At 34.9% G+C, this 26,393-nt stretch overlaps 3 protein-coding genes across 7 annotated transcripts in view; 1 reads left to right on the top strand and 2 right to left on the bottom strand.

Annotated features, from left to right (window-relative positions):
• Positions 1-1,479: 1,479 nt before the first annotated feature.
• Positions 1,480-4,149, bottom strand: LOC135847289 (uncharacterized). 3 transcript variants are annotated; one of them, XR_010559136.1, is made up of 6 exons: positions 3,841-4,149; positions 3,534-3,701; positions 2,759-3,242; positions 2,566-2,610; positions 1,949-2,110; positions 1,480-1,863 (listed from the first exon to the last, which is right to left on the bottom strand). XR_010559136.1 is itself a non-coding variant. In XM_065366755.1 (5 exons), the coding sequence occupies exons 1-5, from the start codon at positions 3,928-3,930 to the stop codon at positions 2,088-2,090; spliced, it is 801 nt and encodes a 266-aa protein (XP_065222827.1). In that variant the 5' UTR covers positions 3,931-4,148; the 3' UTR covers positions 1,946-2,087. The 3 variants fall into 3 exon arrangements, 1 of the variants encoding a protein (XP_065222827.1); XR_010559135.1 differs by having other exon boundaries at positions 1,483-1,863; positions 2,575-2,610; positions 3,841-4,148; XM_065366755.1 differs by lacking the exon at positions 1,480-1,863 and having other exon boundaries at positions 1,946-2,110; positions 2,575-2,610; positions 3,841-4,148.
• A 4,463-nt stretch (positions 4,150-8,612) lies between these two features.
• On the top strand, positions 8,613-11,164 carry LOC135846999 (uncharacterized). The gene is made up of 2 exons (XM_065366375.1): positions 8,613-8,761; positions 8,978-11,164. Exons 1-2 carry the CDS (start codon positions 8,754-8,756, stop codon positions 10,974-10,976), a joined length of 2,007 nt encoding a protein of 668 aa, XP_065222447.1. The 5' UTR covers positions 8,613-8,753; the 3' UTR covers positions 10,977-11,164.
• A 4,020-nt stretch (positions 11,165-15,184) lies between these two features.
• Positions 15,185-26,393, bottom strand: part of sit (stuck in traffic) — a 99,525-nt gene continuing 88,316 nt past the window's right edge. For all 3 annotated transcript variants that reach the window (XM_065366378.1, XM_065366377.1, XM_065366379.1), the window contains 4 exons: positions 23,083-23,220; positions 16,055-16,297; positions 15,708-15,896; positions 15,185-15,626 (listed from right to left, as the gene is read on the bottom strand). In XM_065366378.1, the coding sequence (XP_065222450.1) occupies positions 15,711-15,896; positions 16,055-16,297; positions 23,083-23,220 (567 nt within the window). In that variant the 3' untranslated portion in view covers positions 15,185-15,626; positions 15,708-15,710. The remainder of the gene's footprint in view (positions 15,627-15,707; positions 15,897-16,054; positions 16,298-23,082; positions 23,221-26,393) is intronic.

Genomic DNA, 26,393 nt, shown 5'->3' with positions numbered 1-26,393 from the left:
ACTTACTTACCCCAAAGCTCCAAGTTTTGCAACATTCTTTTGCATTTGCTTCACCACAATAAAAAGTAGAGAAATTCTTCAACAAAGCATTCTGGATCTTCTTGCTCAACAAAAACCTGAAAAAAACACCCATGAATCAATGAAACAAATGATACCACAAAAATGAAATGAGATCATCTAAGTAGGTATAGATGACTATGAAGTTTAAAAACATTACTTACTTACTTACAGATTTTAACACTCTGGAGACTACGGGCAAAACAGCTTAATGCGTGTGAGATTCTCATAAGTTACAATCCAATTTCCACAAAATAAAACTTTATAGTGAGATTCATTCTTGCATTGGAAACTATAACCTAAAATAGAAAACTAAATCAATACATACTAACTAAACACTGGCTAAGACAGGGAGAGGTGGTCTATGCCCACCCTTCCCATGCTCATCAACTGAATCAGAAATTAGAATTTGAGACACCACATTTTAGAATAATGCTATGCTATGCTTTGTAGTGTCACCTCACAATGTCACAACCTTTGAATCAAATGAGGTAATTTTAAACTGAACAACAGGAAATTGCTTCAACACAAAACACTTCAAAGAGAAAGATAACTGAATAAGCAATATACTAATTACTATAGTGAAATTAAACCCCTTAAAACATACAAGTAAACATGGTTGCAGGATCCCATAAAACAAATCAAACTACATACTTAAATGAACATGCATTTTGGAAATCACTTACCCTCAGCATGCAGGAAAAGCACATTATTTGCATTAGTAGATATCACATTTGGAAACATCCACACCATGCATTTCATATTTGATAAGTAATAATTGTAGAATGGGAACACATCTACTAACTGATATTAAGATCTGAAATTCAACAATAAAACCAAATAATCAAGGCAAAAGTGAATGAAACACATCTACACTCCACAAACTGCAGGTGTGGACTAGACAAAATTACAAGGTATAAACTTGGCCTCATCACATCACAAAATAGAGCAGACCTTGCTTCACACTATAAACCTTCAACAGCTGTGTGACAAATTCTGATAACCTGCGGGCGTAACCAATTTGTAGTAGGAATATTTATAAACAAAATAGGCATGCACCTACAGTGCTAATCAGCACGTAGGCACACGCCATAAGGCAATATAATGTATGAATATACTGTCCAATACATTCATTAGACCACACTGAGTCCTCTTCATTACAATATGCAATAACTTTTTCAGCAGCAATCCAACACCTAAACTTGAAAACTAAAAATTAAAAAAAAAACAAACCCACAAACTTCAAAAACTGAGAAAGAAAGTAAATGATCAGCTGTAGGTATCTAAAACCTAAATGAAATTACATTGTAAAAATATTATCAAAAAGAATTGATGTTTCAAAAGAAATTTACTAAGCAGGCATGAAATGAGTTAGAAATGTGTTATAACAGTGTAAAAAAACTTTACATAAAATCACAAGTTTTTTGTCTCAATTTTTAAAATGAGTAATCATTTGATTATCATCTACTAGCCATTACTAAAACTTCTATAATTTTTTTTTCAATGTATAAAGTACAAATTAAATTACAATATAATTAAAAGAATAGTTTAAAATAAAATGGATTAGAGTAGAAAATATCATCTAAAATTCAAACTTATTAAAAGAATAATAATTGATCAACCAATTTTAAAAGAAAAAATTGTATGCTTACAATTATTACTTTAAAAAATTCAATTTTAGCTTTTACTGGTTCCTAATTAATTTACTGAGGAATGTTACTCCTCTGCCCCAAGAACTTGTGATGTGGGTGTTTTTATCAACCTCACCACTTTTCCAGGGAACTGTACACTCAATTCGTGTTTTATCTGAAAACAATAGCAACTGCATTAAGAAAACTAAAAATATAATTTCTGCTGTTGCTGTGGTTTTATTATTTATGTAGGTAGGTACTTGTGTTGCTAGGTCATGCACCATTGACAAGGGTGGTTTACAAATGAGGAGAAACACTATGTCCATTTCATCTGAGCTTTGTGTATCCCATGTCTTTGCTGGTAATATACGCTTTGATTTTAACTTTGTTACAAGATCTTTATAAGTTTCCCCTTTGATAATCTGCAACATGTTATATTACAGACAAGTAAGTACAGTAATTGGAATTGATTTGCAAAATATTCACCAAGGAATGAGAAGTCTCCTACACTGATTTGGAGAGGCTTCAGCAACGACACACACAAAATTTAAAAACTGTTCTAAAATGTACAAAAGTTCACTCTTTGCAGCTGAAAAAAAGGCAGGAGAGGTTTAAACAGCCAAAATGCACATCTAGGGCAGGGCACCCTTTAGTTGTACATACATGTAAAACTGCAGATTCCTAGGTCAGTCAAGAGAAAAGGGAGTGGAAATAGGTATGTTATTCAAGGGCAAAAAAATGAAAAAACTTGTTTCTCCCCTCTGTAAGTACCTATCCTATAGTAACTGAATTTTGTTTGCAACCCTTCTATCAAAATACATATGTACCAAGCCATTTTTCACCTCTATATACCACACTTTGTAAACAATTTACATACTTTACATACCATCTTCAATGATGATAGTCGCTGCGTACCGCCTCGCTGTAACACATAATATTTCAAAACATACAGATGAATAAGTTAATTTGAAAAATGAAAATAGGAAGGACTGTTGATATAAATTAAAAGTACTGAGAACCAAAGAAAAAACAATACCCATACAATTTGGCATTTTACAATGTTTACATACCTTTCTCAGCTGCTTTAGTGTGCTCAATCTCTTTGTGGTACTTGAAGGTGCTCAAACAGACCAAATCTGCAGCTTGTTTGAGTGAACTGGCTACGGTTTCATTATATTTATTTGCTAGATACATGTCTAGGAAGCTGCAGAAGGTTTCAATATCTTCCTTCTTCGTTGGTAATGGATATGAAGTACACGTTTGCAGGACTGGTTTAACATATTCTTCAGGGATCAAGGAATGTATTTCATATGCAGCACCAGCAAATTGTTCATAGCTCAAGTTTGACCGTTGAAGATCTGCACGGATGTTCTCCAATATTGTATTGTTGAACATAAGGAGCGCAAACGCCCATTTCTCGTACCAATCCATGTCAGTACTTTTGTACAGGTCATAAATGAATGCAAACCTCTCCAGGACATCCAATGCTTTGCTGGTTAAACATGCGCGGAGTACAGGATCCAAAGCTTCTTTCAGACTAAGCCCAACAGTGTGCTAAGTTAACACATGAACATGAAACTAAACTCATAGGACATTTGTTGACTTACACAGGTCTATTGAGGCTGCAACCTCTGATGCCGTGCTAGTGTCGTTTTGCATGATAACAAAGGATAAGAGTTGAAATAGGGGTATAGTTCCAAAAGTTGCTACCTCAATTAAATGCAAATTCAGGTGCCGCGCTAGTGTCCTTTAGTTGAAATAGGGGTATTAGTTCCGAAGGTTGCAACCTCAATAGGCTACATGCAAGGAAATCTGGTATTTGTGTTATAGGTTACTACAACTTACTTCTTTGCGAACTGTTTCTTTAGCTCCTTGCCGACATACTTTTGCAACGACATCAATGAGCTCTTGCTTATGTGATACACGATCTTTGGCCATCTTCTGAATTAAATATCTTATTTTATCGCTATCATTGGAATATGCCTTTAAACGTTCTTCAATGGACTCTTGCGCCTTGAAAATTAACATTAATAAGTATTCTACAGCTAAGAAGTTACATTTCTGTAGTTTAGACAACAAGTACATATCAAGGCAACGTTACCAATTAGGCACCTCAATATTAAAAAAAAATTAGAAGTAAGAGTACACTTACTAAATCAATTTCAGATTTTGTTGGTGAGCTTTCAATACATAAAACACACAAAAGAATTGAGAAAAAAAATAAAAAATAGTTTGAAAACATGATTCTTTTTTTTTCAAATATTAAGTAACTACTAAACCATGTGGATAAGATGTGTGCTACAACAATGTTGAGCGCAAACAAACAGATTCTTATTTAAACTATAATTCATCGTCATGTTAATGTAGGAGGTATTCAGTCATGTAGGAGGTATTCAGTCAGAATAAAAATCTTTAGATGATAATTTTGTGATAGGTTGGTAAAGTAGAGGAAGGGCAAGTAAAAAAATGTAACTATCCTTAGGATTTTCAAACATATTAATTTGAACAGTGATAAGATGTTGATAATTCTTTAGATATTAATGTCCTAATTGGACTACTGTAGGAAAGAAAAAATTAAAAAAAGTGTTCTACAAAAAATGTATAACCAACGTTAGAATAATACCCTAAATAGGAACCGGTATAAAAAAAGTAAAGGTAACACTCAAAAAGCATTAGAATCATGAAAACCACTAAAAAGTAGTAAAATATTTGTACTAGAGATATTCGCCAAAAAAAAGCGCCCTTAAATAGATGAAAAAGATGAGCATTAGGTACATAAAAGTCAGACAAAATAATCATGTATTGCAATCAAAGTCCTAAAAGTATAATGATTTTCTTTCAAGGTTTCAAAAATCTGACATAATATCAAAAAGTCAATTGTCAACTAATTTTTTTTCAAATTGTACCTAAGTATAATATTTTGTATGATTTTCACCTGTGAAAAAGAGAATAAGAGAATCGCTCATAGTAGTTACCGAAAGTGCAATTCGTTCGCGAATGATTCACAACAAATGATTCAATTCGTTCACGAATGATTCACCGAAAATTGAGTAAATGAATCGATTCGTTCGCGAACGAGTCAATTATACGAATCGATTCGTTCGCGAACGAGTCAATTATACGAATCGATTCGTTCGCGAATGATTCATCAAAAATTGAGTAAATGAACCAATGCGTTCGCGAATGATTCATCAAAAATTGAGTAAATGAATCGATTCGTTCGCGAACGAGTCACTTGAACGAATCGATTCGTTCGCGAATGATTCAGTAACTATTGATCAACTCGTTCGCGACCGAATGAATCATTTAGAAACCAATCAGTTTGTTCAATCGCCAATTGGTTGTGAACGACTCGAGATGTAAAAACACACCCCCTCCCCCCTCCCCCCCAAATAACAAAAACATTAGAATCGTCGAAAAACACCAAAAAATAATGAAATTTTTTAGAATCCAATCCCAATCTAACCTGATTAGAATTGATCAGACTCCAGATCTGATTAGATCTCGGAATTTTCTGGATTCGATTTCACCTCATCAGATTCAGATCTGAAGTTAACTCAAAGTTTGCATCGGATTTGATCTGTTCTGGCTTGATTAGATTTCAAAAGGGAGGCCTCCCCCAGAAAGGTTCCCAAAATGGATAGTAGGGAAAGCTAACTGGTCTCTATTTAATCATTTAATTTCATTAGTTGATGATGAAAATCATGACTTGGATTCCTTTGTCCAACTTTTCACTGAATCTATAATTCAAGCAGCTACTTTAAGCATTCCTAAAACATCCAACAAACCATTTAAAAAAGTAGTACCATGGTGGTGTGATGATCTAAAAGTTGCCATTCAAGATAGAAAAAAAGCACTCAGAAAATATAAGAATAATTCTACTTTAGAAAACCTAATAAACTTCAAAAAGAAGAGAGCTATTGCACGCCAGATCAATCTGTCAAAACAGAGAGAAAGCTGGAATAAATTTATGCTATCTATTACCCAAAATATATCCATTCAAAAAATGTGGCAGAGTATTAAAATTTTGAAAGGTTCTTATACTCCTTCTCATATCCCATTCCTTCTACACAATGACACAGTGATCACCTCAGATGAAGATATTGCTAATATTTTTGCTACATGCTTTGCCAATGTTTCAGCAGATGAATCATATGACCTTAATTTCCAAAACTTTAAAGTAGAAACTGAAAAATCAACTTTAAATTTCAACTCAGATAACTTTGAAAACTACAACCTACCTTTTAATATGGATGAACTTGATTATGTTCTGAATCACAACATTAAAAATTCCTCCCCTGGTCCTGACAATATTCATCCTTTTATGCTAAAATACCTTCCAGAGCAGGCAAAGTTACAGCTTTTAAATCTCTTTAATAGAATCTGGCTTTCAGACTCTTTCCCTAACTCATGGAAAAATGCTGTAATAATTCCAATCCTAAAACCAAATAAAGAAAATTCGTCCCCTTCTAGTTATAGACCAATTTCTCTTACTTCTGTACCTTGCAAAATTTTAGAAAAAATGGTGAGTAAACGACTTGTATGGTTCATTGAATCTACAAACTCTCTCAATAATAGCCAGAGTGGTTTTCGTAAGAAAAGGTCCACCACTGATCATCTTTTTTCTCTTCAACAAGAGGTTTCCACTGCCTTTGAAAATAAGGAAAGTGTTATTTCAATTTTCTTTGACTTAGAGAAGGCTTATGATAGAGCATGGAGGTACAAAATTCTTGAAAAAATCCACTCAATTGGAATTCGAGGACATCTTGCTCTCTTCATTGCAAATTTTCTTTCTGATCGTAAATTTCAAGTTAGAATAAATAATACCTTATCACAAGTATATGAAATTCAAAATGGTGTTCCACAAGGCTCTGTATTGAGTACAACTCTTTTTATTCTCCTTATTGATAGTATTCATAGCATTATCCCTCCTCCAATGTCACTAAGATTATTTGCAGATGATATGAACATCTCCCTATGTTTCAAAGACTTACAAATAGCACAGCTCTTTATCCAAGAAACCCTTGATAAAATTCAAGAATGGGCAGATTCAAATGGTCTTTCATTCTCACAGTCTAAAACCCATTGCATTCTTTTTTCTAGAAAAAACAAAATTGAACTTCCTTCCCTAACCCTCAAAGGTAAAAAACTAGAATTCAAATCAAATACAAAATTCCTTGGATTGATTTTCGATTGCAAGCTCAAATGGACACCTCACTTTTTATCCATTAAACAGAACTTAATGAAAACCCTAAATCTATTGAAAGTGATTAAAAATCCAAAATACAACCCTTCAAGATCCCTTTTACTTCAGTTATATAGATCTCTAATTAGAAGCAAAATAGAATATGGCTGTCCAGCCTATATCAGTGCATCAGATAAAAACCTATCAATCCTTAAAGTAATACAAAATGCTGCCTTACGCCTATGTATTGGAGCATTACCATCCTCTCCTATAGACAGCATCTACTGTGAGGCTAGTGAACCCCCTCCAAACTTCAGGAATTTCTATATTACTAATAAATTCATTGTATCAGCAACAACAAATCCAACAAACCCAGTCAGAACTTTAATCAAAAAACAAATTCAAAATATTTCAAACCATTCTGAAAATCACTCCTGTATTCTCCAAAATTCTTTAGGAAATTACCATGTAAACCTATTAGACCTCACTTCCGAGTACAATGAATTTCCTCCCTGGGAATTAATTTTACCAGAAATCAATCTATCCTTATCCCAATACAAAAAAAATGAGTACCCATCTAGTTTCATCAAAGAAAAATATACTGAGATCATAGCAGAATATCATGAATTTATTTTATGCTTCACAGATGGTTCTAAAAATGAGTTTGAATATGCAGGCTATGCTTTTTCTATTGATGGTAAAATTACCAACTTCACAGCTCATAAATATTCTTCAATTTTCAATTTAGAAGTTTCTGCTATACTCCATTGCCTACAAAAGATCTCTACTTCAAAAAGCCCGAACAAAAAATTCCTGATTCAGTCAGACTCACTCTCTGCTCTTTTATCAATTCAAAACAAATCTTCTGAACATCAACTTGTTCATAAGATCCATCAAATCATCTATAAACTTCAGACTACTGACAAAATTATTAAATTTATGTTTGTCCCAAGTCATGTAGGCATTGAAGGAAATCAGGCAGTAGATGAATCAGCTAAATCAGCTGTTACCCCCTCTAAAATTTTCTCTGTGACCCATGATGATGTTATTAACATTCTAAAAATCATCCAAAACTCCAATTGGCAAAACCTATGGAACTCAAAAACAAATCACAAACTATTTACCCACAAAAAATCAATCCTCCCTTGGAAGCACCTTAGTCACCTAAACAGATCAGAAGAAATTATAATCACCCGCCTCCGAATTGGTCATACCAAATTAACCCACAGCCATTTGTACACCAAAGCTCCTAAACCCACCTGTCAATTCTGTAACTCTGAAATAATCTCCACTCAACACCTTCTATTCTACTGTCCCTCCCTCAAAACAAAACGCCAATCCTTAAACATTTCAGAACTCAACCCTACAATTCCTGACAACATCAAACAGATGGAAAACATTCTTAAATACATCAAAGAAATCAATCTTTCAAACCAAATCTAGACTAACCCCTCGAAACTGGGCGTAAAAATCCTGGCAATTATACACGCCCAGTATAAAAAAATGTCAAAAAAAAAAAAAAAAAATTTGACCTGTTGAAATTGAATCTAGTACGTAATAATAAGATCTGAATAGTTCTGATCAGAACTGATCAAATCTTCGAATATCTTGGATAGAATTATTCCTGACCAAACTGGATCACTTCGCTGTTCAAATTCTAAAATTTCCCTTATCTTCCTGTTACGAAAGAGTACCTAAAAGACGTACAGTCTTTAATCAACCTATCAACTCGTTACAAAAATCGTATTTTTATCAGTTGAAGTAGTAGATACGCGATCAGATTAGCGTCACTTCCTACGAGTACGATTGATGACGTTCTTTCGACGAATATATTTTCTTTAGGTGGTTCATTTTTACCTGGATCATATGATCACCTCAGTATGCCAAAGTAAGTTTTATTACAGTGCTTCTCTCTATGTAGTTTCAAAATCGATAACCTCTGCCTGCCGTTTCACATCAACTTCAACGTTAAAATATCTACATGAACACAAGCCTACGAGCGAATACTACTAATTAAACATTCCGACATCGATTTATACTATTTTTCATTAAAATTCAAGAACCCTTCCACATCTGTGATAATATATTTTTACTCGAATTGCAGGGCTCCATATCTGTTATTATTGATATTCATTTTGGAATACTCGATCACACTCCACGTATCATGCTGCGCCAACGACCCCAGCATTTCGACCGAATACAAAACCGCACTCAGCAAACAGACAAAACGACGCAGCGTGAAAATCACCGACGCCAGCGACTTCCTCGGACTGGTGAAAAACAGCGACGCATTCATCGACAAAACAATGCTGATTAAAGAAATCATGGATCACAAAGAAAAGGTCATCCTGATTACTCGACCTCACAAATGGGCCAAATCCGTCAACATGGACATGCTCAAGTTATTCCTTCAAATGAAACTAGACAAACGAGGCCGACCTTTGTCGAAGAAGAACAAAACCAAACAACGAATCCTCTTCGAATCCGGAGAGTACACTTTGCATTACACTAAAGGTCGATTACAGCAACCATTGCTCATCTCCAATTACCCCGAATTCATCCAAGAGCACCAGGGTCAATACCCCATGATACACGTGAAAATGGAGCTCACTCTCAGTCGAGGGTGCACGTTTACCAATTTTTTAAAAAGCATTCGAGCCATTATAAGTGGCACGTTTCGTTCGCACGATTACCTCAAGCATATCTTCGAAAAAGCTCGTAATGATACTCGACATAGTAAATCGCAGATGAAAAAATACGCCAAATTTTTACTCTGGTTTAAGAAAATGACCGCCAAAGATTACATGGCGCTGGATAAACTGCATTCGAGTTTCGTTCTGTTGTCGAAAATGCTCCACGATCATTTCGGTAAACCTGTCGTCATCTTGATGGACGATTACGATGCTCCTTTGCAATACGTATTACGTAACAAAGATGCACCGAATGTTGAAAAACAGAAATTTATCCAGTTTTATCAGAACTTTCTGCACGATACGTTCAAATTGAATCCTCATATTAAAAAAGGTGTTCTGGCAGGCAACCTGAGACTATACAAAGAAGAGTTATTCTACGAGTATAAAATACCTTACCCTAGGACCTGCGTCGACGACCAATTCTACGAATACTTCGGGTTCACAGCCATCGAAGCTGGTTGGTTATTCGACTATCGTAATGTTTCGAAAGACATCCGAGGTAAAGTACGAAACCTCTACTTCGGTTATCAACCTACCAACAACCCTTCTCTAAAAATCTACAACGTCCACTCGTTCTCCAGTTTCTTGGACGAGAAAAAATACAAAAACTACTGGTCCCAGAGCGACTTACTCGAATCATACTTAAGCCAATTCCTCAAAGCAGCCTCGTTCAAGGAAACATGCACAGCTCTAACTTACGGTAACGAAATCTCCATTCATAAGGCAGATCTCCGATTCAACGCCACCGATTTCCTCAGATTACAGAATTTCATGAACGATTACAACAAGGTGCCCGAAAATTTCCCAGCTCTGGCTTTATCTTACTTATTCAGCACTGGGTACTTGACCACAGACTATACTCAAGATGAAACAGTCTATTTGAGATTCCCTAACAGACAAATCGCCCAAGAAATAAGGGTCATCCTGTCTCGAAACTACAGACTCAAGTTGGGAGTCGCCGAAGCCCATAAAGCCAAACCATTAATAGAGCAATTCCGAAGATTCGTCTTGTACGATCAAAACAATACGAACGAATTAGCTGTAACGTTGACCAGGTTTCTGGCTCCGAGATCTCCTCGTAAAGTTGATCAATTATTGCTGCGTCAGACTATCAATTACCTCGCGATTTATATCGACTCGTGCGATAGGTTTTCCCAGCAATCGGACGACTTGCCTGATTTAATTTTACTCGATCGGGACGAAGCTATTATATTCAAGTGTACTGTCGATGCTTCCTCAGCTCTTATTGCTCTGGCTGAGGCGAAAATTTACGAACATGTTTTGCAAAATGTTCGTAATATTCAAACAGTCAAATACGTCGGGATTAATCTGAATCCGAGAAAACAGGTGCAGATCAAAGTTGAATCTCAGCCTAATCAATATTACGACCCGGATATCGAGCTGAAATGATCGAAGAAATTCCAAAACTTGTTGCAAAGTCTGACAGTGGTACTCCGAAATTCCTTCGAATGGGTCTAATAAAAATATTTATTCAAAATCAAAAAAAAAAATCGAATGAGCGAGCTAATGCAAAAAATAACTGAATTTTTCTTTTGAAAATAAATGAGAAGACGAAGGAAAACGAGAAGGGGGAGGCAGGTGGTAACAATTTCACAAGTCTAAAAAAATCATTGTTTTTACTTCGAGATGGTAGATTAAAGGGAGAGATAATTTTATGAGCCTCATTTTTCAAAATCAAAACATAAGGGACCAAAAAATCAAAAAATTTTGGAAAAAAGCATGAAAAAAATGAGGATTTCAAAAGTAAATGATCGCTTTCAATAATCAGTATTTATTTTATAATTATTTTCGTGTATAAAGCTGCATAATTTTTCTCGAGTAATAACTTGTATTTATTCAAAATGAAATTCAGGAAACGAGATCTTTAAAAATATTCATCAATTATGGTAGGTAGCAAACTCGAATAGCAAATACCTATCGACAATTATTCGATAATAATGAAAGGGAGCTCTGGGCACGACCTTTTTTGAACTTAGAGTAAAACTACAAACATAACGAATTACTTTCTCATAAAATCCAACGATTTCAAGGGAATGGAAGGGGCAGTCGGACAGTAGAAGAAAGTGAAACTTTAAAGTAGGAGCCACCCTCAACATTTTTACAATAAGTTTTTCAATTTTTTCAGAAGCTGGAAAGGTACTGAGGGATCATATCCAAAAAGGAAGTGGGTATTCGAACTTATAAGAGTCTCGAAACCTTGCAGACGACTCGTCAAGTGACATGACACTTTAAATTTTAAAATGACACATTTTTTTCAAAAAGTAAAAGTAAATAATAAAAATGCCTAAATAAAAAATAAACACGTGTACAAAACGTGAAAATATTTTTTTTGAATGTGATTTTTTCTAAAAATGGCCCCTTTATAAAAAAATAAACAGTTCTTGAAAAAAATCATTTTTTTTTTTTTTTTTTTGAAAAAATCACAGATGGTGATACTTTTTTAAAAAGTGACCCTCTACAATAAATGACACTTTTTGACAAAAAATGACTCTTTTCGAAATATTTACTCGTAAACAACTTTTTTCCCTAAAAAAAAGGGCATTTTTATGATGTAAAATTTGTAAAGAAAATTTCAATTTTTAAAAAAAGACACAAAGGTACAAATGACACATGAATCGCAAAAATGCACAAAAGAAATTGCAATTGTTTTTGAAAAAATGAAACAATTTGAGAAAAATTATACCTCATTTTTTCAAAAAATAGACTCTTTGAAACAAATAAAACTTTTTTTAAAAAGTGACACTCTTTTTAAAGAATGGTTTTTTTAAAAAAAAAATGTAGATCAAATGACATTGCACTTTTATAAAACACAAATTTTTAAATAAAATTGCTATTCTTTTTTAAAATGACAATTTCCAAAAATCAATAGTCCGGCATATGACAATAGGAGTAATTGCACCCCCCAACTTTTTTCTTGAACGGGACATCCTAAGGAACATTTTAAAGCAAACTTGCCCAAAAAAAAGTTGCCTTACTCACAAAATGGCGGCCATTTTGATTGACAGGTCAGCCGAAATCGCAGATTTTGCGTCTCAACATAGGACTAGCACGAAAATTTTCAAGCTTTACAAAGGTAGATCGAAAAAGTCAAAATTTCGAGTGCTAAAGTGCGTTTTTCGATTTTTGGTGAATTTTTAAAAATTGAATTTAGGCCAAACATGAGGCAAAAATCAAAATTTTACCAAATTGACCAAGAAAGCTGAAATTTGGGATATACCCTATGTTCGACATGCCAAATCCATTGAAAACGGTTTCAACCCGTTTTGAGCAGTTCTGGAGCCTCCAACAGATTTTTGAAACTCGAAATTCCCATAAAATTCTATCAAATTGGAGTTGTAAAGCTGAAATTTATTCTAAAAACTAATTTCAATACGCTACGAAGTACTGCAGGTAAATTTCAAGTCGTTTTGGAGCCTCCAGCGACTTTTTGAAAACTCCTAAAGCCTCCAGAAGATTTTTGAAACTTTAAATTTTCACAAAATTTCATCAGATGGAGATGGAAAGCTGAAAATTACTCTGCACTCCCATTTTAATACCCTCTGAAAACGACTTCAGGTGTGTTCAAGTCATTTTAGAGCCTCCAGCGACTTTTTTGAAAATTACTGGAGCCTCCAGTAGATTTTTGAAACTTGAAATTTCCAGAAAATTTCATCAAACTGAGGTGGAGAGTCGAAATTCATTCTTCAAACTAATTTCAATACGCTACGAAGTGGACTGCTGGTGGATTTCAAGTCGTTTTGGAGCCTCCAGCGACTTTTTGAAAGGTTGTATGACGTTTTTTTGGAAAATTGAATTTTCCTAAAAGTAGCTGGAAGCTTTAAAACCATTTGAAACCACCATATAGTCTGCGAAGTAAATTTCAGCTTGACAACTCCATTTGATAAATTAATGTTGGGGGAATTTCAATTTTCAAAAATCTACTGGAGGCTCCAGTAATTTTCAAAAAAGTCGCTAGAGGCTCTAAAATGACTTGAACCCACCTGAAGTCGTCTTCAGAAGGTGATAAAATTTGAGTGTAGAGTAAATTTCAGCTTTCCATCTCCACTTGATGAAATTTTGTGAAAATTCAAAGTTTCAAAAATCTGCTGGAGGCTTCTGGAATTTTCAAAAAGTCGCTGGAGGCTCCAAAACAACTTGAAATTCACCTGCATTACTTCGTAGCGTATTGAAATTAGTTTTTAGAATAAGTTTCAGCTTTCCAACTCCAATTTGATGGAATTTTATGGGAATTTCGAGTTTCAAAAATCTTCTGGAGGCTCCAGAACTGCTCAAAACGGGTTGAAACCGTTTTCAATGGATTTGGCATGTCGAACATAGGGTATATCCCAAATTTCAGCTTTCTTGGTCAATTTGGTAAAATTTTGATTTTTGCCTCATGTTTGGCCTAAATTCAATTTTTAAAAATTCACCAAAAATCGAAAAACGCACTTTAGCACTTGAAATTTTGACAGGTGATGAATTTTTGCAAGATTTTTTGATCTACGTTTGTAAAATTTGAAAAATTTCGTGCAAGTCCTATGTTGAGACGCAAAATCTGCGATTTCGGCTGACCTGTCAATCAAAATAGCCGCCATTTTGTAAGTAAGACAAACTTTTTTTCGGGCAAGTTTGCTTTAAAATGTTCCTTAGGATGTCCCCTTTAAGAAAAAAGTTGTTCCGGAGGATCGGTGGGGGGGGGGTGCAATTACTCCTACTGTCATATGCCAGACTACAAGCGAGGTAAAACACTTGAAAAAAATAACACTTTCTCAAAACGCTGAACTTTTAAAAATAAATTACACTCTTTGAAAAAAATGAATTAGCTACTTTAAAAAAAATGCCACTTCTTGACAAGTGCATCCTATAAAACGACAGTTTTTGAATACCTAACATGAAAAAATGGATAGAAATAAAAAGAAACGAAAAGAAAAATACGTTTCAAAAAAATTACAGTATTTAAAAGAAGTGACCCTTCTAAAAAAAATTAAATCTGCGGAAAAATCTGTCACTGCACTTGCAAAATTTCTTTCAAATTTAAGACTAAATAAACTTGAAATTTTCAAAATTATTCGTCCATTTACGAAAAACAAAAAAATGAAAAAGAATGAAAAAATTCTAATTCATAGAATTTTCTGTTTGTCTTTCATTACTCGAACACTCCAGAAAATCAAAACTGGGAGCAAACTGACCCCTTTCCCTTCTTCTCTTAACGATCTTGGGTTTTATTAAGTCAAAATCTCGAGGTAAATTTTAAAATTTGCAAAAAAAAAATCGCCTCCATGGTAATGTCAAGAACTATGTAGGATCACCGAGTACAATTTTCTACTAAAATTACGTAGAATTGGAAAATTCAAAAAAAAAAAAAAAAAACATCAACAACGACAAACCCATACCAAGCAATCTGATCCACTTCCATCAACAAATCACGTAATAAAATTCGATTATTTTTTTTCATCAACAGACAAAACTTACAAACAAATCGCCAAAATTCAATTGATTTAACTTTTTCAACTTCCATCAGGTTTCTAAATTGGAATTCCTGCTTTTATCAAATTCCTCCCCTCTCTTTCTTCTACTTTCGAAAAACGAAAAAAAAAATCAAAACAAAAACACGTAGAAAAAAAAGAAAAAAAAAACAATCTATTCGTCAAATAAAATATTTACAAATACAACTGGGTAAAAAATAACGAGACAAAATTCTCTTCGTTTTGAAGGGGAAAGGAAAAGGAAACCAGGATATTGAGCATCGACTACATACGAGTACATATTGTATAGATAAAGTATACGTAGGTAGGTAAATAGTTAGGATAGGTTATGAATTTATCATACTTATCCCAAAACGGATCACAACAACTGTGGTAAGATAAGTATACAGATAAGTAGATATTATATGTAATACACATCATTATGGTATGCAACAATTATTATGGCAGCATCTTCAACAACAATGAAAAACAAAAAATGAGGGCCTCGTTTCTTTTTTCCATCAGGTAGATAAATGCACACTTCGTCGAATAGGTAGATACACAATAAAAATGCCAATGAAAACAGCATAGCGATCTGCGAAGATATCATGAGAGTAGCAGATCAGAAAATCCAGTCTAACTCGAGGTGAAAAAATTACGAAATAAGTTTACTCACCTATTATTCCTTCTTCAGGGCAAGTTTCATTTGGGTTTGCTGCTCGATATAAGCTTTTCGGTAAAAATCACTGAACAGGTAGTAGAAAAATATAGCGTTGGGTAAGATGAAATACATCGTCCATCTGGGGTAATCGCAGTCGTAAAACAATAACTGGAACGAATGCAGGAAAGCGATACAAAATTGACTCTGTGAAAAAGCAAACAAACGAAAATCAATCATAAAAATCGGTTTGAAATATTCATGGCAAGTGCTGATTCAGCTCAAGAGATAAAAAATGAGAGAAGTTGGATGTTACTCATAATTTTAGTTAACTAAAAATGTAGATAGGTATAATATGTACGTACTAATTGTAAAGTAGTGATGTATTTTTTCCACCACAGGTACTTTTGGAATTCGGGTCCCAAGGCGGCTAATAAATAATACGAGTACATTATTATATGGACGAACGAATTAATGAATCCGATGAAGGTACCGTGTCCACCGGGGTAATACTTGGTGCATCCCCAAGATATGAGCGGCATCACGGTATGGTGATACATGTGCAGGAAGGTAATCTGGTTGTCTTTTTTTCTCAACACGAAAAAAACCTGCAAAATTAAAGGATGAATAATTAATCAAAAATCAACAAAAAATCAAGACGTCAAGAAAAAATCAAAAACAATGACATTAGGATATGTAAAACAAAAAAAAAATGAAGGATTTTGACTAAAATCAGAGAATAAGACCTTCATTTTGAGATTAAAGTTGGTAATTCGAAAAAAAAATGTTTTTCTTCTCAAATATTTCGTATTAATTTAGCTACAACATTGAAGGATATCATTTCTAAAACTAGGGAAATATTTTAAGATGCACTGCTGCCAAAAAGATCGAAGGAGCATGCAAAAATTCATCACCAGCCTAAATTTTAAGTGCTAAAGTTCAATTTTCAATTTTTGGAGAAATTTTGAAAGACAAATTCTGGCCAGAAATGAGAAAAAAATCAAAATTTTCACAAATTGATCTGGAAAGGTGCAATTTGAAAACATACCCCATTTTCGACCAGCTAAATCGATTAAAATGGTTTGAAACTGTTTTTAGCAATTCTGGAGCCTCCAGCAGATTTTTGAAACTTGGAATTTTCACAAAATTTCATCAAATTGAGTTGGAAATCCGAAATTTACGTTCCATTCCAACTTCAATACGCTATTAAGTCGACTGCTGATAGATTCGAGTGATTTTGGAGCCTCCAGCGACATTTTGAAAATTCTTGGAGCATCCAGCAGATTTTTGAAATTTGAAATTTCCAGAAAATCGCATCAAATGCTATTGAAAAGTCGAAATTCATTCTGAAAACTAATTTCAATACGCTACAAAATCGACTGCAGGTGAATTTCACGTTATTTTGGAACCTCCAGTGAATTTTTGAAAATTACTGGAGCCTCCAGCAGATTTTTCAATGCTCGAAATTTCCACAAAATTGTACCAAACCGGATTGAAAATCCGAAATTCACTCGGCACTCCAATTTCAAAACGCTATCAAGTCAACTGCAGGTAAATTCGAGTCATTTTGGAGCCTCCAGCGACTTTTTAAAAATTCGTGGGCGTCTCCAGCAGATTTTCGAAACTTTAAATTTTCACAAAATTTTAAACTGTGCAGAGTAAATTTCGGCTTTCCTATTCCATTTGATGAAATTATGCGGAAATTTCAAGTTTGAAAAATTTACTGGAGGCTCCAGCAATTTCCAGAAGTTTCTGGAAGCTCCAAAACGACTTCAGATCCACCCGCAGTTAACTTCATAGCGTATTGAAATTGCTGTCTAATTAAATTTGATGAAATTTTGTGGAAATTTCAGATTTCAAAAATCTGCTGGAGGCTCCAGTAATTTCCAAAAGTCACTGGAAGCTCCAAAACGACTTGAGATCCACCTGCAGTCAACTTCATAGCGTATTGAAATTGCTGTCTAATTAAATTTGATGAAATTTTGTGGAAATTTCAGATTTCAAAAATCTGCTGGAGGCTCCAGTAATTTCCAAAAGTCACTGGAAGCTCCAAAACGACTTGAGATCCACCTGCAGTCAACTTCATCGCGTATTGAAATTGCTGTCCAATTGGATTTGATGAAATTTTGTGGAAATTTCAGATTTCAAAAATCTGCTGGAGGCTCCAGTAATTTCCAAAAGTCACTGGAAGCTCCAAAACGACTTGAGATCCACCTGCAGTAAACTTCATAGCGTATTGAAATTGCTGTCCAATTGGATTTGATGAAATTTTGTGGAAATTTCAGATTTGAAAAATCTGCTGGAGGCTCCAGTAATTTTTCAAAAGTCACTGGAAGCTCCAAAACGACTTGAGATCCACCTGCAGTCAACTTCATAGCGTATTGAAATTGCTGTCCAATTGAATTTGATGAAATTTTGTGGAAATTACAGATTTCAAAAATCTGCTGGAGGCTCCAGTAATTTCCAAAAGTTACTGGAAGCTCCAAAACGACTTGAGATCCATCTTCAATCAATTTCATAGCGTATTGAAATCGCTTTCCAATTGAATTTGATGAAATTTTGAGGAAATTTCAAATTTCAAAAGTCTGCTGGAGGCTCTAATAATTCTCAAAATGTCGCTGGAGGCTTTAAAATGACTTAAACCCATCAGCAGTCGACTGAACAACGGGTTGAAGTTGGAGTGGAGCGTAAATTTCGCATTTCCAACTTCATTTGATGAGTTTTCAGAACTCTACTGGAGGCTCCAGAACTGCTCAAAAAGGTTTGAAACCGTTTTCAATCAATTTGGCAGGCCGAAAATAGGCTATATTCCAAATTTCTGCTTTCAAGGTCAATTCGGAAAATTTTTTATTTTTTTCTCATTTTGGCCGGAAATAAAAAAAAAAACAAAAATCGAAAAATGCACTTTAGCATTTGAAATTTTGGCTGATGACGAATTTTGTTGCCTGCTCTTTCAATCTAAGTTCGCCCAATTCAAAAAAATTCCGTACTAGTCCTACGAATGGCCGCCATTTTGTTAGTAAGGTCAACTTTTTTTGGCAATAAGTTAGCTTTGAAATGTTCTTTAGGTTATGTCCCCTTTAAGATAAGAGGTATCCAAGAGGATCGGTGGAGGGAGGGGTGCAATTATTCCTATTGCCATATGCCGGACTATAAGACATTTCTCATCTTTGAGAACTCATATTACCCCTCCAAGGGCACTTCCTGTTTTTTTGAGCAACTTACAACTCGAAATAAAAGTCTCCGCTGAATTTGATCAAAATTATTCGAAATTTTGACCTCATTTGAGTGGAAAAAAATAAAATAACTCAATGTTTCGAGGAAGGAATCAAATCGTGATCGAAATCTAAACGAGATAAAGTTTATCTATAGGGGACCTAATTATGTTACCAATATTTTTTAAAAATGACATTTTCAAAGTTGATAATGTACGAGATGAGTGCTGTTTGCTGTGAAAAATTCAAGTTGAAAACGTTCTCACAAAATGTTTGTGGTTTTATTCCTCAATTTCGTAACGTACCAATACAGTCTGGCAAACGATAAAGGTAAATTTCACCATGATTATCTCGTTTCCGATCCTCTAGATTATTCTGCTCCTCTCAACACACCCCAAATGGATCACAATACACCGGAAATGAAACTCTACACAGCGGAAATGGACCTCAACACAACCAAATTTCAGCCCAATTTACCACATGCGACGAAAACTGAACTCTACGCAACGCAAATAACCGCCGATCTCATCAAATGCACCGACTACTATCAAAACACAACTTGGTATTTCGAAAACAAGTATTTAGAAGATGAATTCGTAGGCACCCATCTACAACTCGCTAGCATTCGCTCAAAATACGTGGTACATTCGCTAAAAATGGGCGAATACACGAATGAAAACATGCTTCGCAAAAGTAAGATGAAATATCCCGAAAAATCCGGGTATTTCTTCTGGTTCGCTGAATGGATTGTGAACATGGATGAATGGCGTGATTTGAACGATGCCATCCTGTATGCGTTTCATGAATCGTTCAAGCGACAAAATACCAGCACCGTTGATTTCGCCAATGCCATCGTTATGGTGTTTTTTGACGCTACGCTCGTTTTCAAGAATATGGAAAATTGTTTACGAGCTCGGGCTTGCGCGGAAACATTGCAGACTTTTTTCTCCTGCGAAAGAGATGAACATCCGGAAGCGCAGTTTTGTACAAATGCTCTGATGAATGCTCTAGAAAACTGTCCTTATTGGCAGGGTCTTTTTAACCGAACGAATCAGATAGAATCGTTAATTAAATATGTTTCGTATAATTTCACTACGTTTTAAAGGTACGTATTGTTGCATTTATACATATTTTTAAAGAACTATCAAAACGATTTTCTAGTGAGATATCTTCCCAGTATTTATTTATTATAACTAATTTTTGAAATTAAATTGTTCGTTATTTTCACGAATGTTTTATTATTATTCTGAAGAAATTTTCTGCAAATTCACACCAGTTAGCAAAACTTCGAAGGATTTCACTTGAAGAGAGATATCTCAATCAGCAGAACAATTTTTAACCGGACAACGTTAAATTGAAAAAAATTTCAGGAGCTAAATCGTATTTTTATATTTTTGATTAATTATTGAAAATCAACGGGTAAAAATCCCAAGAAGCAGTCATCAAATTGACACAAAAGGCTTAAATTTCTTTGGTATCCTATTTTTACGCCCCTCCCCTTCTTCCAAAAATTTTAGAAAATAAAAATTACTTAAAGAAACCTGAAATTTTGAACGTACCCTATTTTTGACTCCCAGAAATGATTGCAAACGGGTTCGAACCGTTTTGAGCAGCTGAGCTCTGAAGCCTTCAGTAGATTTTTGAAAGTTGGACTTTCCACAAAGTTTTACCCAATAATAAAGTTGGAAAGCTAAAATTTTGTATTCTAATTTTGACGTGTTTAGTGAATTGGAGATATTTTTATTTCAATCAAAATGGTTCGAAAATTTTTACAATCGTTTTTTTTGGGGGGGGGGGAGAGGGCGTTGAAAATAAGTAAGGTACACAACAAATTTCAGCTTTCTAGGTCAATGTGGTAAAATTTGGATTTTTGGCATTTTTTGACAAAATTTTCTTTTTAAAATTTTATTTATTTTTCATTTTTTGAAACTTCAAAATTGATAAAATCATGAAGATTTGTTCTCGAACTAATATCACCTCCCTGGAATCAAAATTTTGCCATTTTTGGTCATTTTGAAGCCTCCAGAGCGATTTTTAATTTCTTCAGAATTATAAAATTTCTCCAAAAAGCATGGAAATTAGTTTCGAGTCCCTTAAAATCGGGTTGTGGCTCATTTTAGACCACCTTGGGTTTTCAATCTTTGACTACAATATTCCTGAGGGAAAAAATTCAGAAAATCAGGAAATCAGCAATTTTCTGCTCGTAGAGAAATCTTTGAAGTCTCTACAAATGTCTGTAGCTTGAGTAAAATCGACCCTTAAAATCTGAATTTCACTATTTCGAACCATTCTGGAGCCTCCTGCGTGATTTTCGATTTCTCCAGAATCTTAAAATTCCTGCAGAATGTGTGGAAATTAATTTTGACTGCTCCAAATTGAGTTCTGACCTATTGTCGACCTTTTTGAAAGGGCTCATATTTACATTCTAATTTCCACCTCGAGAGCTTGTTTTTTTTTTTTTTTTGGTTACCAAAATATTTATACCTAATTGAGGAAGAGGAAGAGACGCCAAGAGGGGGCCAAAAGGGGACAGTTTGTGATGAAAAAACCTGATTTATCACTTCTTGAAACACTAATTTTCGAAAGCTTTTCCTTCGCTTCACTCGAGCTTATTTTTTTTTCTTTTTCAAGATCAAGATGGAAATTTCTAAAAAAAAATCAAATTTTTAAGCCCAACAATTAATTTTTGACAAAAATCATCGTTCCCTTAGGCACATTCTGTTTTCTTTTTCAAAATCCACTTCCTTCAAAAAAAACATCATAAAATTTTAAGAGTCAAAAAATGAACTCTTCGTCCTCATATAAAAAAAACATCGTTTTTACCGAACCTGTTTTTTTTTCAAAATTAATTTCCTGGGGAAAAATCATTAAAATTCCAAAATTTTGAAAACCAAAAAAATAAACTCCTCGCATTGAAAAAAAACTCGTGTTTAGGCATCTCAACAAAAAAAATTTCAAAAGCATTCGCCTCATTCTAAAATAAACGAATTTCATATTTGAGACTTCCAAAAATCCAAAAAAGAAAATGAAAATTTTCATGAGTCATAATATGAATAGTGTATTATGGAAAAATCGATATTTTTCTCCCACATCAGCCGACAAATTTTCAGCCAACATCACGTCCCCCCCCCCCTCTGCAAGGGACCTAAAACTTGAAAGTTTCCTGCTCGAGGGGATATTTTTGAAATTCGCATGAAGGTCTGTAGCTTGTCTTAAATCGACCTTTCTTCCACCGAAATTCTCTATTTTGGTGCATTTTGGAGCTTATAGCGTGATTTTAGATTTCTCCAGAATTTTAATATTTCTGATGGAGACGCAGAAATCAATTTCGGCAGCTAAAAATCGAATTGTGGCTTATTCGAGACCCGTTTAAAGGATTCATTTACAATTGAGTTGATTTCCAGACGAACATCTCAAATGTATTTTTTTTTTAACAGAACATTTTCAAGAAAAAAAGGTCAAAATACGTAGTTTTCTATTCGCAGGAAAATTTGTACCAATCGCATGTCAGCTAACCTCCCCCCCCCATCACAATTTCATAATTTTGAACCATTCTGGAAGTTCCAGCGCGATTTGAGATTTCTCCAGAATTTAAAAATTTCCCCAGAAGACGTGAAAATTAATTTGGGAAGCTTAAAGTCGAGTTTTAGCTTATTTTCATCCAACTTAAATTTTTTAAAGCATAAATTGTCTAAAATGGTCAATTTTGAATTTTCACAAATTCTACGAAAATCGAAAAATCCACTAAGGTAGCTGAGATTTTGATTGAGAGGAGGGGAAAGGGGGTCAGACTATGCTCTTTTGAAAAATCGAGCACCTATCCAAATCAGGGCGTATTTTCAAACAACAAGAGTAACAATTTTGATGAACATTTTACATCTCCAGCGCAAGAATTTTGAGAATGGAGGCACAATGTAGTTCTTCACACCACCAGATTTCATTTTTTCGCCCTGTTCTTCCCATTCAACTTTTTCTTTGGCCCATTTCGGATGAGAATTTTGAAATTTAGCTGTTTTGAACATGGAATAAACTAGAAGGGGGGATTGAGGTCGTTTTGTCATATTTTGTTGCTTTTTGCGAGAAAATGTCTCCCCTAGCCCTTCACCTTCACCCGTTTATATCAAATAAGTACACTCGACAGTCAATTCATTCGCAATTAATTACTCAAACATGCTCACCGTATCCAACAATTCGGTTAATTTGGCGATAAAATATATATAGCATCCTCTGGCCACTCGCATAGCTTCGGGCGAATACGAGAAATCGACCGGTTGGCATTTCCAACTGTATCTTCTCAGCCACGCTCCGTCCAATGCCTGAAAAAACAAAACCAAAAACAACACGACATTTTCAGCTAATTGTAAACTAAACATTAAGGTGTTTGATACCTGCCGGTAGTACTTATAGTAACACATCGTACTTAAAATTTAAGTGAGGTTAACAACATGCATGGGCACTCTTGTTTAATGCACAACGAATGCGTGTAAGTTAAGTACCAACGTCGTAGGTAATATTTCTCAACATCGGCGTGTTTACGTGCTAGTAAAAAAAATACGAGTTCTTCGTAAAAGAAAAAAATTGCTCTCGAGCCTTGAGAGAGAGGACATGGTTTTTAACGAGTCGATTTAAATGGAAAAACAGTCGCTATTTTTTTACCATCCATTAGTACTTATTCTAAATCATTTTCCTACTACCCTCTTTACTTCACGCCAGGCTAGAATTTTTACCCGAATCTGGCACTTCGCCAACACTGCCGGGCTTTTCGTCCCTCAGTGAACCTCTTATACTCGTCGTTCGACCGATTTGTGAGAAGTGATACCTTAATATTCATGATGAATCGCCCTCTGCCAAAAAATTTTTTTCTCGTATTAATTGATGCTAATTCGCGAGCCCAGTTATTACGTAATGACTAAATACGACTCAGAGTGGTGATGGCGCAGCAAAGTATAGCTTTAAAAGTCAAGAACAAAAACACACAGAAACAGAAAGAGAGAGTTCGCCAGACGTGAAATTAATTTCTAACACTTCTTAACAATTTGTATACTTATAATCGTGTATGTATTCGACGAATACGACGATGACGATTGACGACTGATGGGATGACCTGTCATCATATGGTGGTGGTGGAGGTGCATTATACGTCACGTTAATGTCAATCGTGCTAACGAATTGTGTTCACATTTACTCTACCTTCCTTTATTGCTCAACTTCTAAGTATTCGAACAACGAAAAAAGATGCAATTATTGGCCAAATTATTTGATCAAGGAACAAAATACACGTTTTAATTTTTAACAAGAGAGGGTACCCAGTTAAGAAAGTGAACCATTTATCTACATGGTCAAGTACTACATACTTAAAGAGTCTAATTTGTAAACAAAGATGAAGAGAAATTATCAGCGAGAATCACGAAGAACTGAATGGATCAAATTGAAAAGTTCTAAATCATTTTTACTACGTACCATTTCATTTCCAGTGGAACTGAAGCCTCACGTAAGATTTCGTTTTGCATTTAAGAATTTTCAAAATTCCATCGAAGATGAGGAAATACATATTATATTTAGGCAGCTGAGAGTTTGGTTCTTCTTATTTGGAAAATGTACAGCCATAAAAAGTAATTTTTGAATTTGGTCGATGAGAGAGAATTTCCTATCTATCAAACAGTTAAACCCAAATGTTCTTTTTTTATCATTTTTTTTTGTTTTTTGTTTTTTTTTTGAATGGTCCCAAGCATAACAGAATGGGCAGCTATTCGTATCCAAAAAATTCACCCCTTATCCAACATCCTATTTATTATACTCGATGGAAAATTTTTCAGAATTTTTATTCCTCCAAAATGGTCAAACTGATTAATTTTGGATAAAAAAATGACCTCAACAGAGATCAATTTAGAGACAACGTTAGATGTTCCAAAATTTTTTAAAACAACCAACATTTTTCCGATTGGAGAATTTTTTTACTAAAAATTTCAATAAATACTCTAATCACTTTTAGGATATAAAATCTGGGGGGAGGGGGAGTGAGAAGAGGTGGAGGAAAAACTCGAATTCCTCAATAGCTTCGGCTTCTTTAGATTTCAAATTTGATAGATCGAAGTTTTGTGCCCCAAAAATTTTGCCAACTATAGAGATTTGCCCAAATCAAGAATTTTGAATTCACGATGAGCCATGGGGGGGGGAGGGGAATGAAAAATAATACACAAAAGCGAGCTCCAAAGGTTGGGATCTACCCGACCGAGATTTAGTTCCAACTGGAAAATCATACACGAAAAGTGTTCAGCATATATGCTGATCGCTGAGCATCGATAATTCTTATGGGAGGTGGAGGGGGAGTAATAGGGTCTTCATAGAGTATCCAATCAAAAAACAGAGTTCATATTCGAGTTCAGCGCATTCGAAAACATATCAATCGATATGTCACACGACCCAATTCTTTTCCTGAAATGTTACCCCAAATGGGGGGGGGGGTAGGGTTTCTCTAATTTGGGGCTGAAATTAAGAAAAAATGTCAAAATCATGCGACATATCGAATGCTAGGTTTTCGAAGATGTTGAACACGAATATGGTCTTATTTTTTCGATTCGGACCTTTCCACACCCCCGGTGACCTCTCATTGGGGTGAAAACGCCGAAATACTGACGGAAGGGTCTTCAGAGGGTATCCATCATCGGGTTCAGCGCGTTCGAAAACATATCAATCGATATGACACACGACCCAATTATTTTCCTGAAATTTTTACCCCAAATGGAGGGAGGGAGCTTTCCCTAATTTGGGGCTGAAATTAGGAAAAAATATCGATGTCGTGCGACATATCGATTGTTAGGTTCTCGAAGGTGCTGAACACGAATATGGTCTTATTTTATCGATTTGGACCTTTCCACACACCCGGTTGACCTCTCATTGGGTTACAAGCGCCGAAATACTGGCGGAAGGGTCTTCAGAGGGTATCCAATCAAAAAACTGAGTTCATATTCCGGTTCAGCACGTTCGAAAACATATCAATCGATATATCACACGACCCTATTCTTTTCCTGAAATTTTTACCCCAAATGGGGGGAGGGAGCTTTCCCTAATTTGGGGCTGAAATTAGGAAAAAATATCGATGTCATGCGACATATCGATTGTTAGGTTCTCGGAGGTGCTGAACACGAATATGGTCTTATTTTTTCGATTCGGACCTTTCCACACACCCCGGTGACCTCTCATTGGGTTAAAAACGCCGAAATACTGGCGGAAGGGTCTTCAGAGGGTATCCAATCAAAAAACTGAGTTCATATTCGGGTTCAGCGCATTCGAAAACATAACAATCGATATGTCACACGACCCTATTCTTTTCCTTAAATTTTAACCCCAAATGGGGGGAGGGAGAGCTTTCCCTAATTTGGGGCTGAAATTAGGAAAAAATATCGATGTCGTGCGACATATCGATTGTTAGGTTCTCGGAGGTGCTGAACACAAGTATGGTCTTATTTTTTCGATTCGGACCTTTCCA

Source organism: Planococcus citri, chromosome 5 (assembly GCF_950023065.1).
Source record: "Planococcus citri chromosome 5, ihPlaCitr1.1, whole genome shotgun sequence".
Lineage (NCBI taxonomy): Eukaryota > Metazoa > Arthropoda > Insecta > Hemiptera > Pseudococcidae > Planococcus > Planococcus citri.
Note: the sequence above shows the minus strand (reverse complement) of the source record. Positions and strands in the feature narration are given on the sequence as shown.